The sequence below is a fragment of the Staurois parvus genome, unplaced genomic scaffold, assembly GCF_062004578.1.
Source record: "Staurois parvus isolate SC_StPar_1 unplaced genomic scaffold, SC_StPar_1.0 ptg000096l, whole genome shotgun sequence".
NCBI lineage: Eukaryota > Metazoa > Chordata > Amphibia > Anura > Ranidae > Staurois > Staurois parvus.
In genome coordinates, this window is record NW_028317892.1 from 12,377,178 (window position 1) to 12,397,043 (window position 19,866).

At 41.5% G+C, this 19,866-nt stretch overlaps 1 protein-coding gene across 1 annotated transcript in view; it reads left to right on the forward strand.

Moving 5' to 3' along the window:
- Positions 1 to 19,866, forward strand: part of LOC149467998 (glyoxylate reductase/hydroxypyruvate reductase-like) — a 38,052-nt gene that overhangs the window by 970 nt on the left and 17,216 nt on the right. The window contains exons 2-4 of the mRNA XM_089670906.1: positions 11,212 to 11,342; positions 13,779 to 13,851; positions 17,350 to 17,466. Coding sequence (XP_089527032.1) covers positions 11,212 to 11,342; positions 13,779 to 13,851; positions 17,350 to 17,466 — 321 coding nt within the window. The remainder of the gene's footprint in view (positions 1 to 11,211; positions 11,343 to 13,778; positions 13,852 to 17,349; positions 17,467 to 19,866) is intronic.

A 19,866-nucleotide genomic window follows, 5' to 3' on the forward strand; every position in this document is an offset into this window, starting at 1 on the left:
TGTATTGCTAGAGAGGTTTTTTTTTTTTTCTTGGAAGAGTGCATGTGATCAGCACAGGGCCAATCAGCACTGTCCAGACAGAGGCATCCTTCTAGAGCAGAAATAAAGCTCCTCCTACAAGCTTTAACCAGTGCTCTGCTGAAGTCACAAGACTGCTCTAACTGCTGATGAGAAAAGGTATTTAGCAGTTTATATTTACTAAAATAATTGCATTTCCATGTTCTGTGTACTGTAGGAGACCAGATATAGTGAATGCAGGGTCCTGGATTTAGCAACACTTTAAAGGCAAATAGACTGTGCAATCTGCAAGGGCAATTGATCCAGAGCTTAGTAAATGAGGTGAACATTCACTTTGCAATGAATATCCAATCACATGCAAAGAAAAATTTGCTTGCATATTGAATGATGGAATTCAGCAGAGTTTCCCCGCATTTACTAAGCTGTGGAGAAAATGTTCTTGCGGAGAGCAACTGCACTTGCAAATTGCACAGTCTATTTGCCTTTAGTAAATCAACGCTAATGGTACCAGCACTGCAGTCTGAGACCCAAAATAGAGACAGAGAGTGGTAGGGATATATGGAGTTCTGTAGCTCCAGTTGTACCTCCAACCTGTTCTGGATATGTATCCAGAACAGGTTTGGAGGTACAACTGGAGCTACAGAACTCCATATATCCCTACCACTCTCTGTCTCTATTTGCATTCATTGATTTCTATTACAGCAAAATAATTCTGCTGCCTTGACTTCCAAGAACCTTCATTACATTTAATGCTTTCGGGAGATGTAATTTTCTGGTTGTTCCTACATCAATAGGAACTAAGCCCCCAACAGCTTCCTCTGGAAGAATTTCCAAGCCTGGTAGTCTCAGAAAGTAATACAAGCTGTATCTCACTACAAGAACAAGGTAAAACAAAAATCAGGCTGAAATGTGTTTTAGCACTGGAGAGGTTGGTATGGGGTACACAATAGTTTACTCACTAGCATGTGAGTGTGCTTAGGAACTCCTGTGCCTACAGCCGTAGCTAAATATCTGCATTGTGAGATGTACTTCTGTCTGTGACTGATCCTTCCTTCACACTGATGCGGTGCGGAACTTGCAGCATTTTCAGTGCGAATTCCGCAATGCATCACAATCGCATCTCGTTCACATGGACCGATGAGGGTGTGTATGTTAAGTTGACAACACCCCCACATCGTTCCGCAAAACGCGGTGCAATGTGCAGAATCGGATCACATAGGTGTGAATACCCATGCAATCCGATTCTAGTGTGGACCAAAAAAGGGTCCTGCCCGTTTTTGGTGTGGGTGCGGTGCGAATAGAGCCATACAAAATGTATGCGCCAATCGCACCGAACACAAATCACACGTGATTTGCACAGGAATGCGGTGCAGTTCCTGTATGAATCACATAGGATTACCTGCACTGCTGCAGTGTGAACCAGGGCTGACAGTCTTACAAGATTTGAAGCAAGATTTGGTGATGTCAGATTTGGGGGGGGGGGCAAAGCCATGCTCCTTTATCAAGATGGCTGCCGCCACACAGAGCAATAGTGCAGATCAAGGCATTGTCAGTCAGTTGTGGCAAAAAGATCAGCTGCAGGGAGCACACAGCAATTTTGGGATCTAGTCAATTACCCTATGCTTGCCTTTTTGAGTATAGGTTCCACAGTTCAGTGCTTCTCTAATAACAAGGTTAGCATGGCTGCCACATAACTATTGTTTTTAGAAAGAGAAGTCAGCAATGGCCTCATGTTTGGACATTTTGAAAATTCCCAAGGGCCATGCTGTAGCATGCTGACTGAGGTTTATTAACACATACAGTATAAGGACTCCCAAATGTTCTGTTTTAAATGCTGCTTTATGCATTAACATACCTCCTTAGACTCCTTAGACTTAGTACAATTAGGGGAATCAATGGTGGAGAAGGATCTGGGAGTTCTGGTAGATCACAAGCTTAATAATGGAATGCAATGCCAAGCTGTGGTTTCTAAAGCGAGCAAAATCCTCTCTTGTATTAAAAGAGGTATAGACTCCAGAGAGAGAGATATCATATTATCCCTGAACAAATCATTAGTAAGACCTCATCTGGAATATGCAGTTCAGTTTTGGGCACCAATTCACAAAAAGAACATTGGGGAACTGGAGAAAGTACAGAGAAGGGCAACCAAACTGATAAGAGGCATGGAGGAGCTCAGCTATGAGGAAAGATTAGAGGAACTGAATTTATTCTCTCTTGAGAAGAGGAGATTAAGGGGGATATGATCAATATGTATAAATACATCAGTGGGTCATATGGTGAACTCGGTCTAGAGTTATTCACCCTGAGGTCATCACAGAGGACAAGGGGCAGGCTTTACTTCTGGAGGAAAAGAGATTTAATCTCCAAACACGGAAAGGTTTCTTTACAGTAAAAGATGTGAAAATGTGGAATAGACTCCCTCAAGAGTTGGTTCTGGCCAGCTCAGTGGATTGCTTCAAAAAAGGCCTGGATTCTTTCTCGGATACATAGAATATAACTGGATACTAACTCTGCCAATCCCTCCACTGGCTTCCGATTCCCCAACGGATCATATTCAAACTGCTAAACTGCCGTACAAAGCTGCCCATAATTCTGTCCCAAACTACATCACCGACCTAATATCCTAATACCACCCAAAACGCACTCTCCGCTCTTCACAAGACCTCCTTCTCTCTAGTTCCCTGATCTCTTCCTCCCATGCCCGCCTCCAGGACTTCTCCAGGGCATCACCCATCCTCTGGAACTCCCTACCCCAATCCATCAGACTATCACCCACTCTCCTCTCCTTTAGGAGCACCCTAAAAACCCACCTCTTCAGGGAAGCCTACCTCACCCTCTGCTAACTGCTGATCTCCTCCACTCTTCCTACCACTCCATCCCCCACAGCTTTTCCTCCCGTACCACTATCCCCTCCCTCCTAGATTGTAAGCTCCAAGGAGCAGGGCCCTCGTACCCCTCGTGTATTGCACTGTATTGTTATTGTACTGTCTCATGTATTGTCCCCCATTGTAATGTACAGCGCTGAGCGAACTGTTGGTGCTTTATAAATACTGTATAGTGTTAGTAATAATTTATAGGTAAAGTTGATCCAGGGAATATCCAATTGCCTCTCGGGGGATCAGGAAGTAATTTTTTCCCATGCAGGAGAAAATTGGATCATGCTTTGCTGGGTTTTGTTTTGCCTTCCCCTGGATCAACTGTGGGTATAGGATTATAACTTTTTTTTTTTGTTATAATGGTTGAACTTGATGGACTTTTGTCTTTTTTCAGCCAGACTAACTATGTAACTATGCAATTATGTAACCCAGTTTGTCCAGACAGTATAGTCACCTGCTGACTTGGCACCATCTACAGGCAGCCTAACGACTCAAAAAACACAGCAGTTGAATCCAACACAATTTTGCTTCAGGCAGCTGCAGTACAGATGTTGTTTTTATAGTGATTTGAAGTGTAAAAAGACAATGATTTTCCTAAGCCCTGTCTCTGTGAAGGACCAACACTGACTGAAGGAACATAAAAAAAATAGAAAGGGGGTCAAGCTAGGACATAACTAACAAGCACTAAACTGGAGGAATGGACATAGGGAGAAACCAAAAACTCAGTAATAAACAAATTGCAGTGGCCCAAGACTGCCACTAGATGTCAACATACTACAGAAAAAAAACTATTGCAGTTCAATACAACACAGATAAATTACATGAAAGCATGAAAGTGGGACAGAATACTTAAAGCAGAAATCTGTGAAAAAAGGTTTTTTTTACCATGCAGTGGGGCTGTGCTCACACTGCATAGGCTAACTGCTCGTTTTTGACTAAGGGTGATAAAAGTGAAGATATACTTACCGAATCCGCTTATCCTCAGAGTGCAAGACCAGTCCCTGCTGCTTCTGCCCCCCTGCACACTAGCGATCTTGTGAATGGACTGTTCCTGATGTCATCACGCCCATAGACCGGCTCCGGGCATGAAGACGGCAGGAACAGTCCACCTGTGGATGTGGGGGAGCATGGTTTTCCAGAGGATTGGAGGACAGGGTAAGTATAGATCTTCCTGAATCCCTGAAATGAGCAGTTTTCCCATGCAGAGTGGGCACAGCCCCAATACATGGGAAAATAAAAAATTGACGTGGAGTTCTGGTTTAATTATGTACAGTGGTCCAGAAGCTCTTCAGGGAAGTTGATCTTTTATAAAACTCAAGCTTGAATGCAGTCACGGAGGCAAGTGGAATTTATACCTAACATTAAGGCCAGTTCACACTACAAAAATGCACTCCGGATACATTCCGGATACGTATTTGCTTACAGTTCACACCACACACAGTCCTGGTGCAGTTTTTGATGCAGTTTGCCATGTTCCAGTAAGGTTCTGTGCAGATAAAATGTGGCATGTTCACTAGTGTGAACCAGGGCCATTGAAATACATGGAAAACACTGTGCATGCATTCTTGGTGCAGAAAAAAAGTGCACTGAACTGCATCTAGTGTGAACACTGAACTGCATCTAGTGTGAACTAGCCTTTAGGGCCGGTTCACACTATAGAAACGCAGTCCAGATGCGTTTTTGCATGCACTTTTTGACACGTTTTTGGTGTGTTTTTGATGCTTTCCATTTTTTATGCATTTCCAATTTTTTCCTCTTTCTTTTTTTTCAATTTAAATAGGGACATGTGTGTTCTTGGTGCGTTTTTGATGCGTTTTACCACCTTCCAGTACAGTTCTGTGCAGAAAGAATGCAGCCTGTTCTACTTTTTTTTTCTGCATCTGGAACGCACTGGAACTACAAGCACTAATGTGAACTATGACATTGACAACCATATAACCTACTTTCTGTGCATTTTGGATGCAGAAAAAATGCAACTGAAACACATGTAGTGTGAACCAGGCCTTAAAGCTGAACTTTTTTTACCTTGGCTCCAGCGATGCTCCCTGTAGCTCCACGCTGGCCACTGACATCTTCGAGTGGCTGGCTTCCAGGCACTGCTTACATTAGCCTTGTGAGGATGATGTCACTCCCACACAGGGGCGGACTGACAACTCATGAGGCCCCCGAGCAATAGGGGATCATGGGGCCCCTTTGTTCTTGGCCAAACTCAAAAAAGCCTATAAAAAAGGTACCAGGGGCATCTCATGGGGCCCCCTACTGGCCCTCGGCCAGTGCCCGAGTTTCCAAATGGTCAGTCCGCCCCTGCTCCCGCACATGAGTGGGACTTTTGTCTGTTTCAGCATTGCAGAATTTCTACAGAGAGCTGTGTGTGCGCAGCTCACTGTACAGGTGCAGACAGGCAGGTTGGTCATTTTAATGCAGAAAAGACAAACCATGTCCTTTCTGCATTCAAATCCAGCCTGTTCACCCATTTTTATTTATTACCTAAAGTTCCACTTTAACTCACTCAATTTAAAACTGTGCTTTATAGAGTTTTGTAAAGTAGGAGAAAAGACTTTATATAATATTTTATTACAAATGGAAAAGTTAAATCAGTAATGTAGCCAACAAACAACAATGTTGGAACAGATAGACTCATTTTCAGACTCTGCTTTGCTGGATTCAATTTTACTTACATAGCTGTTTCTGGCAATTTGTGTGTCACTGTCAACTGCAGTTTCATGACTGCAGCAAAGCTGAGGACAAGGGTTTATCTGAACCGTATTATTTTGCAGAACTGTATGGTTAATTATTGACCATTAGTTTTTTTTGCCTGAGGTGCTTGGCCTTGCTTACGAAATAGCTTTTTGAAATAGCTAGCATAGGTATTTGTTTTAATTTAGTATAATCTCATGTTTTTACAATGCCACTTTTTCTACACTGATAACACAGTGATCAGTTTGATAGTGCTGACCACGATGACCACATAAATGGCAATGGAAATGATGGAATAACAAAGACATAAAATGGTGGTTTCTAACGAGGAGATACAATTAAAATTGTCCCAATCTAAAGCAGTGGAATGACTGATCTTCTAATAAATTGTATTAAAGCATATCATTTATTGCATGAGTGGTAAAGTGCTTAGTTTCTTGCAATATCATTTATCTGCAATTACTGGAATCTGTACTGCAATGTATCGCAACTGAGAAGTGTGAATGGGCCCTAAACAAGTTGTGCAACATAAACCCTATAAAATTTAAAAAATATTAATCTGTGAGAAAATACTGTTTATTGGGGTGTTCCAAGCCATCTGGCTTGGAACACCCCAATAAACAGTATTTTCTCACAGATTAATATATTTTTTTAAATTTTATAAGGTTTATGTTGCACAACATGTGGAAGAATTTTAAAGCTAGGACCAACGTGTGGTCCCTTTTTCTTTCTTAACATGCCAAAACCGAACATGTCTGAATCAGGACCCCCCCCCCCCCCAAAAAAAAATCTGGTTTCATGACAACATAGTAGATTATCAATGTTACTGTATGTTAACTGTGATGTGAGTCAGCTTTATGTAGTTGGGGTGTTGTTTTGGGCACATCACATGCCAGATGAAGGGATTTTGTGTTGCTTTGAAGCATTGAACTCCATTTTGCTGTTGATGTGATCATTCTCCAATAAAGAACAGTTTGGACTTACAGTTGTGTCCAAAATTATTCAACCCCCAATGCTGTAAAGGGGTTTAGGGACTATAGTGTACATTTGGAATTGTATTCAGAATCAAATCCTACAAGGACGTTGTAACTACCCAAATGCAACTAAAATGACATCAATTGTTTATGTAATACAGTAGTAAATGGTTCTTATGTGGTTTCTTCATTGCCACAATTATTCAACCCCTTAAAGACTACCACTCTGAAGAACAGAGGTTCATACAGGTGCTTTCCATCAGGTATTGAAAACACCTGTGGATGTCACCGAGCAGCAATCAAGCATAATAAGCACCAATTAGGCAGCTTTAAAATGACTGTGATACTCAGCTCCTTCTAGACATTTACTGGTGTGGTTACAAACATGGTGAAGGCAAGAGAATGGTCCAGGAAGACAAGAGAAGAGGTGATTTCTCTTCACAGGAAGGGCAATGGCTATAAGAAGATTGCAAAGATGTTAAACATACCAAGAGACACCTTAGGAAGCATCATTCGCAAATTCAAGGCAAAGGGCACTGTTGAAACGCTACCTGGTCGTGGCAGAAAGAAGATGCTGACTTCGACTGCTGTGCGCTACCTGAAGCGTAGAGTGGAGAGAAGTCCCCGTGTGACTGCTGAGGAACTGAGAAAAGATTTGTCAGATGTGGGTACAGAAGTTTCAGCCCAGACAATAAGACGCACACTGCGTAATGAAGGCCTCCGTGCCAGAACTCCCAGGCGTACCCCCTTGCTGTCTCCAAAGAATAAGAAGAGTCGACTGCAGTATGCCAAAAGCCATGTGGACAAACCACAAAAGTTGTGGGATAGTGTTCTGTGGACTGATGAAACAAAATTAGAACTGTTTGGGCCCATGGATCAACGCTATGTTTGGAGGAGGAAGAACAAGGCCTATGATGAAAAGAACACCTTGCCTACTGTGAAGCATGGTGGAGGGTCAATCATGCTTTGGGGCTGTTTTGCTTCTGCAGGTACAGGGAAGCTTCAGCGTGTGCAAGGTACCATGAATTCTCTTCAGTACCAGGAGATATTGGATGGAAACGTGATGCAGTCCGTCACACACCTGAGGCTTGGGAGACGTTGGACCTTTCAACAGGACAATGATCCCAAGCATACCTCCAAGTCCACTAGAGCATGGTTGCAGAGGAAAGGCTGGAACATTTTGGAGTGGCCATCGCAGTCACCAGACTTAAATCCGATTGAGAACCTCTGGTGGGACTTAAAGAAAGCAGTTGCAGTGCGCAAGCCTAAGAATGTGACTGAACTGGAGGCCTTTGCCCATGAAGAATGGGCGAAGATACCCGTAGATCGCTGCAAGACACTTGTGTCAAGCTATGCTTCACGTTTAAAAGCTGTTATAACTGTAAAAGGATGCTGTACTAAGTACTAAGATTGAATGTCACTTGGGGGTTGAATAAAACTGATAATGCTGTGAGCACAGAAAAGACATTTGTGGTTATTTCATTATAACTGTTATGTTATATTTGTCTGACCTACAAGTGCCTCTTTAATGTAAATGTAAGCAAGATGACTGAATGATCAAAAGCAATGTCAAACTGGCCAAAACACTCAATTTCAGTGGGGGTTGAATAATTTTGGACACAACTGTAAATGAAGATCTGTGGTGTGCTGGCAAATACTGTATTTGCAATTATTGTTTTGGGCACAGAAACACACTTTTCCAGGCTAATGGAAACTGGAGGGTATGCTAACTGTTCTTCCAAATGTGAAGAGATTAAAAATGTTCAAAAGTCATTTAGACAGGATTTCTTTAACCACTTGCTGGCCGCCCACAGTAATTTTACTGGGCGGGATGTGCAGGCACAATCATGTACATGCACATACATGCCTGCTCTGCTTTAGGAGCATGCTAACCCCCCCGCCCGCAACTGCTGTGTCCAGTGGATTGCGGCTCCTGGTACTGGGCTGCTTTGAGCTGCCTGGGGATCATGTGATTGCTATACGATCACATGATCACAATCTCAACAAAGCTGTTATGAAAGAATCTTATTCATAACAGCTCTGCTTCCTATACCAGTGAGCTGTGATTGGCCCACAGCTATCACATGGTACCTGAGACAATCACAGCACCCTGTATCATGTGATTAGCTGTAGCAATCACTGATCACTAGTAATCACAGCTGTTATGAATGACAGTTTAAAGCAATGCTGTTACAATGATCATTATTGTAATAGCAATCAAAGTATAAAAAAAATCCCTGATCACCCCCCATAGAAACATTTTTTTTTAAGTTAAAAAAATTATTTTAAATGTTTTTTCGTTTTATTTTTAACATACTGTCACCAGTCAGTGTCCCTGATCACCACCACACCAGTCATATGATGACTGTACTACACGGGTGACAGTATGTTAAAAAAAAAAGACAAAAATTAAAATACCTCCAAAAAAGGGTCATTTGGGGGTATTTGTACTGTCTTGACATTTAAGGGGCCTCAAGAAATGAGATAGGCCATCAGAACATCAGGATTGATCGATTTTCAAATATATATACCATAGTTTGTAGACCCTATACCTTTCACACAAACCAATTAATATACACTTATTGGGATTTTTTTTTACCAAACACATGTAGCAGAATACATTTTTGGCGTAAAAGTTATGGAGAAATTTGAGTTTTTGATTTTTTTTATAAGTTATGTTTTATAACAAAAGAGAAAATATTGTTTTTTTTTTCCCAAATTCTCTGCCTTTTTTCATTTATATAATAAAAAATAAAAAACACAGTGGTGATCAGACACCACTAAAAGAAAGCTCTGTTTGTGTGAAAAAATGATATAAATTTAATTTGGGTCCAGTGCTGTTTAATTACCAGTTAAAATAGTGCAGTGCCGAATAGCAAAAAAATGGCCTGGTCATTAATAATGATTTCCAGTGTCGCATTTACCCCGGAAGAGGCTGCTTGAAATGACCCAGGTCTCTGGCTGTCAGGCCCAGACAGTTCCGCACACACCAACAAACACAGGCTCAGTCTACGATGTCTTTTTGTAGCTTTATTGCAGTGCTTAGACATGAGATGGGATGAGGGTGCAGGATACTCCAAACCACAAAACAGGCACAGGAGGACAAATTCCAAAACACAGATCCTTTAGCAGCAGCCTTTGCTGTAGGTAGAGGGAATGCCAGCTAATCTGAGACTCTGTGAGCAGTCCCAGTCCAGCAACCTCTAGCATTAATTCCCAAAGTACATGTATACCTGGAGTCCTAGGCCAAGATCCTACTCATAATGTCCAAGGACAGCTGTCGTCCACTCATCTTCCATGCAACACTCTTCAGTGATAGAGTGTTTTGCCTCAAAACAAAGTGTTTTTAACACTACTACAATCGCTCACTAATACACGGATTAGGCTTAATAAATATTAAAGCAAAACATGATTTATTGAATAAGTTCTGTTAGTATAATAACATAAGAATTGTCAGAATTGCAAATCATATTTAGATCATATTATAGCAAGAATAAAGCATCAATACATCACCGGATATTGTAGCATCACCCACTGCCCAGTGACTGGGGGACTCCAACAGTCAGCAAAGGGGAATCCGGGAAATCACCGCAAGGCACGTCTGCCGCATCTTCAATGAGTCCCAAATTCCCCTAGAATCCCCCGTCTTTTATATACATAGTTTGGAATGTCTTTATCTACTGCCATGCGCAGTATCCCCTGGTTATATAACGTCATGTATGATTCTGCGGAGTAGTTAGAGTCAACGCGTGATCGGCTGTGCCATCACGCGTAGTTACCTATTTTGATGGAATGCACATCTGGTGAATATCAGCCACATCTCTGGTTTCAACTGGTTTTAACTGGTTTAATGTACACTTCCAACATGTTATTTTGAACTCCAGTTACCCATCTAATGGTTATAATCATTAGCATTATGACAGTTGAGTGTCAATCACTTCTCATCCATACATCCTATACACTCATGTCACATATGTATCACATAGAGGATGTCCTTCTTCAGCTCAACTTCCACAAGTGATGCCCTCCATGCCAAATATCTTTTAATCCAAGTTCCTTCAGGTCCTCAGTCAAGCACATGCTGAGGCCTAGCAATAGCTCTTCAATACTACAGCTGCTTCCTAGAGGCAGCAGCCCCAGAAGATTGATACTGCTGAACAGGCCTCCTAGACATTTATCTTTCCCCCAGCCACCTTCTGGGCGCCCCCTCCCAGGGATTGGCTGAGGTCAGATAAATATTTATAACTCAATAACTGACATTCCTACTCTATTTCTGGAAACGTCTTCCAAGGCAGAGCAACCAACCACCAAGCTTAGTAAAACCTGGCCAGACCTGGAAAATAGATTGCTGCTCCACTGAGTACGGCAGAGCCAATAACAGGGCAGGGCAATATATCAGTAATACAATAAACCTATTAAAAACTAGTAAAATACATGTTTTCTAAGGGTCTGTATCTTAGATTAGCAATGTATGTTTAATTAATTAAACTTTAATCTATACCTGAAAATTAATGATTCATGTGTATCCTATTTTTATAAAAAAACTAGATTTCAACAGTAAGTGCATGAAGTGCTATGGGTATAAAAATACAAGTGTGCTCATACTGGGAATATCAACTGACTACCCTTATGATTTAACATTTCAGTTGTGAAATTGAACAGTGGGATTCTGATGATCCTGTTTCCCGTTCTGAACTTCTTAAGAAGGTTGCTGGAATTCAGGGCCTATACTGCCTTTTAACAGAGAAGATTGACAAGGAAGTGCTGGATGCTGCAGGTGGGATTTTTAAGGGAGTTTTTTACCACTTTGACTCCTACATTTTAATACTGTTTACTCTAGGGCTACATGGGTGATTTTTAGTAGCTTCATTTTGCTACTAAAATATCATGAGATTGATTTTTTTGTTTGTTCCATATTACTTTTAATGTGAGTTGCCATACAGGAGATTTTCAGTAGTGTGATTTAACAATCCATCTCCTTGCCAATGTCATAATTTAACCACGTTTATGTACATGGGTAGGATGGGAGCAGTGCAGGAGCGGGAGGCCGTTTATAAAAGGCCTCCGCATTTACGGCCTGTGCGCGCTCCCTGGGAGCACGCGGCACCGAATTCCGGTGCCCACTGTGTCCTCCGAACACAGCGGAACACCAATCGCTGTACGGGACCTCTGTGTGAGGTCCCAATCGTGTGCTCACGAATTGGTCAATCAGTGATCACACGAAGAGTAGTAAGCAAGATGTCACTTCTGACATCATTGCTTACTACTTGTGAAATCTGTGAATGATCACAGAGGTCACATGGTAAAAGGCTATTCACAACAGCCAATCACAGCTCTCACAGTATTTCTCAATGGCTGCAAGAATGCAGCTAGAGAGAAGGAGAAATGATTGCTTTTACAGCCTTTATGGGTGTAAAAGCAATCAGTGTAAAAAAAAAAATCTTCATCACCCCCCCACAAGTAGTACAGTGACACTGTATTCCTAGGGTGACAGTATGTTAAAAAACAAATAATAATATAAAAAAAAATACAAATTTAAATTTTATTTTTTTTTTAAATTATAGTTTTTGGTTATAAACTAATTTGGGTTATTTTGTTTTTACTAAAAAGACAGCTGAATACATTTTGGCCAAGATTTATGAAGAAAGATTATTTATTTGCTAAATTTTATAAGAAAAACACTTTTTTTTTCAAAATGTTTGCATTTTTTCATTTATATAGCAAACAAATAAAAATCCCAGTGGTGAATAAATACCACCAAAATAAAGTTTTATCTGTCTCAAAAAAATGCTAAAAAAATTCATATGGGTACATTGTTGTATGACCGCGCAATTGTCATTCAAAGTGTGATAGCACTGAAGCTGAAAATTGGCCTGGACAGGAAGGGGGTGAAAGTATCCGGACTTAAAGTGGTTAACTGTATAGTAGAAACTGTTAGCAATTCCGTTGTTGGTGGGTGTAATTTCTACTCCACCCACCAGGTGGTTCCTTGGCGCCTTGGGGATGGAGTGGAGACTTAGGGGGGATGATGTCCCCCTACAGCCTCCATAGGTGTCACCTGGGGAGCAGCTGTCTAATTGGATACTGCAACCCTCAGTGACCATTTAAGGCCATCTCAGGGACAGAGGAGGAGCCTTAAGGAGAGGTTCCAGTGTGAGGAGAGAAACAGTAAGAGATACCACTGCATACTTCACACAGCACTGGTATCTTCTGCTACTTGCTGCAGTCCACCAGAGACGCTGCTGCTACCTAATCTAGGAAAGGTGTGGGCATCTTGAGAGATATATAAGTGAAGACAGTGTCGATGACACTGGGAAATAAACAGATCCAGAACATAATCAGACAAGCAACTCTACACCATTAGCTCATGTGCACTAGCCCAGCCCACCCTGATTTGATCAATTCTGAGGGGCAATTTTGAGATAGGTAGGTAAGTCATGCTATTAAAACTGCCTGTGATTGCTTGTGAGTGATCGCTATACATCTGGAACAATGGACTATATCACGTGATAGTAATCAATTGCTAATGATCGACAACACTCCAAATTTGTTTGATCAATCACTAGTACAAGTAGTCGCTAGCAATTAATCGCCGGGCATAAATCACCCAGGTATGCCCAGCTTTACTATATAGTGTAGCAGGGGCGGACTGACAACTCATGGGGCCCCCGGGCAATAGGGGATCATGGGGCCCCTGTGTCCTTGTCCAAACTCAAAAAACCCTATGAAAAAAGGTACCAGGGGCATCTCATGGGGCCCCCTACTGACCCCGGGCCCTCGGGCAGCGCCCGAGTTTCCAAATGGTCAGTCCGCCCCTGTGTGTAGTGTTAAATGTATTGGCCAGCACTATTTCCCCTATTTACTGCATGTTATTTGTTAAGGTGTCGAAAGAACAGATCTCAATGCAACCAATCATCTTCTTCTACACAACAAAAAGACAATGGGGGTGATTTACTAAAACCGGAGAGTGCATAATCTGGTGCAGCTGTGCACGGTAGCCAATTAGCTTCTAAATTGTTCAATTCAATTTTGACAATAAAACCTGGAAGCTGATTGGTTTCTGGGCAGAGCTGCACGAGATTTTGCACTCTCCAGTTTTAGTAAATCAACACCAATGCGATTGATTCCTATGGAAAACTGGCAGAGGGGAATTCCAATTTTATGAATTCCCTACAGTATAGCAAAAATAATATTTGTTGTAATGTCTACACAGGTCCCAGCCTTAAGGTAGTCAGCACAATGTCTGTTGGGTATGACCATTTGTCACTGGATGAACTTAAAAAACGGTAAGATATCAACACCATGTAACAGTTTAACACATTTTTACGTTGTACAAGCATGTTACTACTTCTTATCCTGAATTAATGCTGTGCAGTATATAATTTACCTTGCTTCTATTTGAATTCAATGCCAAAATTTCTTATTTTTACAATGAGGCCATTTGGTGATATCCATGGATGTTTTCAAAGACGATTGAGTGAATTTAAACAAAATGTTTTGTTTAAGCCTGGGCTCACATTGATGTGGTGCGGAATTCGCAGCGGTTTCTGTGCGAATTCCGCACCGTATCACAATCACACCCCGTTCATGCTGTGGGTGTGAATGTCAAGTTAACAATACCCCAAAACCAGTCTGCAAAACGCGGTGCGATGTGCAGAATCGGGCTGCATGGGTGAGAATACCCATGCGATCCGATTCTAGTGTGGACCAAAAAAAAGGTCCTGCACCTTTTTGGTGTGAATAAGGTGCGATTTGAGCCATAAAAAATGTATGGCTCAAATTGCACTGCACAGAATTCACATGTGATTTGCACAGGAATGCGATGTGGATCCTGTGCGAATCACATGCGGTATGCTGCACAAATGTGAACCCAGGCTAAAATTGCATTCTTTATGTCCCTTAGCCCTGGTTCACACCAGTGCAGCTTGCCATGTGATTTAAGAGTCCAAAGTTGCATGATAGGTTGTACCTCATTAGCTGCTATGCAGCCATTCAAATTGGTGTGACTCAAGTTGCAGCAACTTTGAAAAACCTTCCTGCACTATTTTTGTGCGACTTCATTTTAACTTGCATTGACATCTGTTAAATAAAGTTGCACAAAGTGTCAGCAAGCCATAATGAATGGACTGAATAGTCAGCTTTTAAGTTGCACAATGTAGCTCAATTTCAAAGCCGCACTGGTGTGAACTAGGGCTAATATAAAGTATAAGAAATAGTCTACAGGTATCAAATTCAGACCAGAGCACTACAGTTAATATGGCTGGAATCTCAGAACAGGACATTGGACCTTTATGAAAATGAAAGGAGGAAATTGTCTTATATAGCCTGTGCTATCCATAAAGATGTCAAATTTCCATAAATGTTGAAGTCTGGGGGAAAAAACATTTTTCTTAAGAAAAATTTTAATTTTTGGAAAACATTTTTAAAAATTCAGCATGCAGTAGGCTTACAAATTGAAAGTCATTTTGTTACACTACGAATTGCAGCTTTGCTCATAGCAGAAATTGCACTGTGTAAATGTTTCCAAACTCTAGATCAGGGTTTTTTTATCTTTGAAGAACCCCTGGCAAAAAGTCTGAGATCTCGGAGAACCCCTGAAATAATTTTCGTATGCACAGCTCATAGAACATTGATGTGATCAGTGAGCTGTTGATACAACAATTATTCTTAGAAAGAGCATTAAACAAAAGAAAAACTACTAAAACTTACCTCCTTAATGTTAAATTTGTGCTAGCTTTTTTTGTGCATAGATGCTCAATTCTGGGTCAAACTTGAGATAAGCAGTGTACAAGAGGTCAGCAGGGCACAGCACAGGGGATCCAGGAGGAATCGGTACAGGGAGGCCAGGAGAGATCAGTATGGGGTGGCCAGGGGAGAACTGTATGGGGGCAGGAGGGAACAGTACAGGTGGGCCAGGAGAGAACACTACAGAGAGACCAGAAGAGAACCGTATAGTGGGGCCAGAAGAGTGCAGCACAGTACAGGGGGGCCAGGAGAGGACAGTATTGGGGGGAGCAGTATTGAACAGTATAGGGGGGCCAGGAGAGAACAGTATAGGGGAGCCAGTAAGGAACAGTATAGGGGCACCAGGAGGGAACAGTATAGGGGGGCCAGTAGAACACAGCACAGTACAGGGGGGGCCAGAAGAGAACAGTATGGGAGAGCGGTGGTAAACAGTATTGCAGGGCCAGGAGAGAACAGGAGGGAACAGTATAGGGGGACCAGGTGGGAACAGTATAGGGGTGCCATGTGGGAACAGTATAGGGGGGGGCAGGAGGGAACAGTATAGGGGGGCCAGGTGGGAACAGTATAGGGGTGCCATGTGGGAACAGTATAGGGGGGGCAGGAGGGAACAGTATAGGGGACTAGTAGAGCACAGTACAGGGGGGCCAGGAGGAAACAGTACTGGAAGGTACAATACTGGGGTCTGTAGCGATTTTCCTCATGCAGACTAGCTCAGGAAATCTTCTGGATCATATCTGGAGCACTAATCCCCACCTGTCCTCCTCTCTCGTCCCTCCTGAGTGATGTCACATACAGGCACCTGGGACAGGAGGGAAAGGGCCAGCTGGGATCGGCACAGGACAGTGATGCAAGATGTTTCCCTTTTCAGCACTGCAGCTTGACTGTCAGCTATATGTGGATGTGATCTATCATCTTCTGCTTGTGATGGATGGGCAGATTGTGGCGTAACCCCAGGGGACCTCTTGTGGAACCCCAGTTGAGAAACACTGCTTTAGATATTGATCTCACCAGTATACTGAGAGGAGGAAAAGAAAAAACAATTTACTTACAGGACTATAGGTAAACATTATGTTGTGATGGTGGAGAACTTTAATAGGATGTTTTAAAGGGTATAAAGATAAACTAATTTGTCAGATTTAACGTGTTACCTGTCAACTAAGGCCTGAGAGGTGGGCAGAAACTATCATCTAGTGTACCCCAACAATCACCCAATTGTAGGAGGTACAAGATGGAGCCCCCAAGCAAACTAAACTGGAGCCTTTCTGCTGCAGTGCCCCCTAGTGGCGGAAATAGAGATTTCTCTTGTCTGAGAACTGCATTAAAAAGTACAGTGTTTCTTGGTATTCCAGCATTTGCTTGTCTTCAACTGAGAGAACTTGACATAAAGTCTCAGAAATCTTTCATTAAGGTCTTCATGATATAGTTTGAATACCATGTCACTGATATATTATTTATCATTTTAAAAAGAATTTTAAAAGAACATATTGCACACTACTTTTTTATTTTATTCCAATTTTAAAAAAAAAACGGCTTTGGAAAAAAGCGGAAAAAAAAAAATTTTTTTTTCTTTTAATTACTGCTTTAAAACACAAACAGGGACAATTCTTCCTTCAGATAATTTTAAAATGTTCAAAAGTTTCAATGACTATGACATATTAAAGCAGACTATAGTATATTATGATGTTCATTTATTCTGTTTCACTTGGTATGTTAATCAAGTGATCTATGCCAAAAGGGCCTGAAGATGTGACCGTTCAGGAATAGCTGGCCAATTAGTGTCTGTGCCAAGTAAGTGACCCACCACATCATATACTATGTAACTAGTGCTTTGGCAATTGGACACCTCACCAGCACCAAGGGGAGCCTGAGGCAGTGGTTTTTAGCAGAGAAACTTAGTATTTAGGCCCTTATGTTAACATTTATAAGTTAAATAGAATATGTTTGGCAAGGCAAAAAATGCACTTTTAACATACTGTAGATCCTCTACAAAATTGTTAATTTTATTGAAACATTACTAATCTTTAATATTTTTTCATTAGCGGCATCAGAGTTGGATTCACACCTGATGTATTAACAGAAGCTGTGGCTGAGCTCACAGTGGCATTGTTGCTGGCAACATCTCGAAGACTTATTGAGGCTGTGGATGAAGCAAGAAGGTAATGGGAAAACAATGAAAGCTTGTTCCAGCCAGGAGATATTCAAGTAAAGCTGAACCAACTGATTTTCACTTCCAGTGCAACTGCTAATGTATTTCTGGAGATGTCAGGGTGGCATAGGGTTGAGGTATGAGTAGTAATGTGTAACCAAAGATAAAGTCGCAGGAAAAACCTTAGCAGAATAGAATGAGCATTGTTTGTACAGTTACTGGTATAAATGAAAGTGGCACTAGCAGTGCAAAAGTTGGAAAAAATCCACTTGCAATGTAATGGGGAGCTATACTTAGAAGAGAGTTGAAATCAAATGGGTGTCAGTGACATGGTGGTGGTTAGTAATCCATAACATACAGTATTTATTAATGTAAAAGGTGAAAATAGACAAGAAGAACTTGAAGCTATAGTTCTGTTTTCTTACAGGCACTTGTATAGTGCTGTCAATATACACAGAGCTTTACACATATATTGTACATTCACATCAGTCCCTAACTGTCAAGAAGCATACAATCTAAGGTTCCTAACTCACATTCATACATACACATACTAGGGCCAATTTAGACAGGATCCAATTAACCTACCAGGTGTCTTTGGAGTTTGGGAGGAAACCCACGCAGGAACTAGGAGAACATTCAAGCTCCAGGGAGGAAAATGCCATGGTTGGGATTTGAACCAACGACCCTAGTGGTGCCATGCAGAAGTGCTAACTTAGCCACTGTGCTACCTGTTAGCTTTCTTTACTAATGCTGCTTATATCGAGTCTACCAAATGCTACTAATGCACCAAAAGAAAACATCTCTCTCACTGGTAATGTTCTTCTTAAAAAGTATAAAAGAAACTGAGAGTGCGACACCCCATAAATGTCTACGTGAGATCCAGTTAGGCAGCTGCCCCTTTAAAGTGTAAACAAACACTTTTCACCATGTGAAGAATTATATATAAAGTAGGCGCTAGCCTTTTAAACCAAAATAATTATAATCTAATGTCTTGAAACAAAATAAATAACAAACATATATAACACATACATAAATGCAAAATGACCATTGTAAAGTGCAAACAATCCACAAAATCTTGTGAACAGTTCCCAGTCACTGCTTTCTTGACAACATAGTTAAGTGATGACAGATCTTAATTAGGACAATATGTTCCATCATGTGCAAATATAGGTGAATTACTCACTCACCAGATTCCTCTTGCCAACAATGTAGCCAGCAAGCCTTAGCTGTCATAACCCAGGATGTGGGATCACCATATTCATTCCAACTTTGGATGCAACCGAGTAGCTCTCATCCACCCAAAATAAAAAATAGGTATAGAAAATCCAGAAAGGATACTGGTAGTGTAGTATTTTTTATTCACATGTAATATAAACAGAAGAATATTGCACTCACATAGCTAGGTGCCAATAGAGGGCACCAACATAGACAGCTCACATGTTGGAACCTCAGGGTAGCAAAGCCAATTGTCCCTCCAGAGCCAACGTGCGTTCCATGGGAACCGGACATGACGTCAGGACTAGCATTGAGTTTGAGAAGCTGATATCACTTCTTGTCCTAGTTATTGCCAGCAGCATGCTTTCCATGCAGTTAGGTGAAAACCACTACCAACATATGGAGCTGTACTTAACTCTGAAACCATTGGGTTAGCTTGTTGACTGTCAGGAATAATGCACCATGATGACAGGAACAGGTAGCACTACAATAAATGTGTTGTGGAGTTTTGGAGCAAGACCCATTCTTTTTCCACTGTTCTTCTTGCAGCAGAGCTCTACACAACAGCAACGCAACCAACTACTGCTAATCTTTCTGTTTAATATGTATAAACCTGAAAAGCTTCCTTGACATATAACATCTCAATAGTCATTTACACAAGCTCCCTGCTTGTCTCATGTCATTAATTTAGTAGTGCAGAAATTATTTAAAAAATCTAGGGTTGGAAAGGGTCATTGAAATGAGAGAGAAAATGGCATGGCAAAAAATAGAAGAAAAAAAAAAAAGAGTCTGTTCTCAGATTCTGTGGCCCTAAAATGATCTCCTGGTGTTGCAAAGTCAGAATGGTCTTATTTTCACACCTGCAATACAACCAGGGGCGGACTGACAACTCATGGGGCCCCCGGGCAATAGGGGATCATGGGGCCCCTGTGTCCTTACCCAAACTCAAAAAAGCCTATGAAAAAGGTACCAGGGGCATCACAAGGGGCCCCCTACTGACCCCGGGCCCTCGGTCAGTGCCCGAGTTTCCAAATGGTCAGTCTGCCCCTGAATGCAACCATGTAATAAAACTTCACATTGTAACTGCATTGTTGCCAGCAACCAAAAAGAACGCTAACAACTATGTTTTGCACCACAACAGCAAAAAATATTACTTACTAAAGCCCTTCAAAGAAGGAACCAGATCCTCACAAGG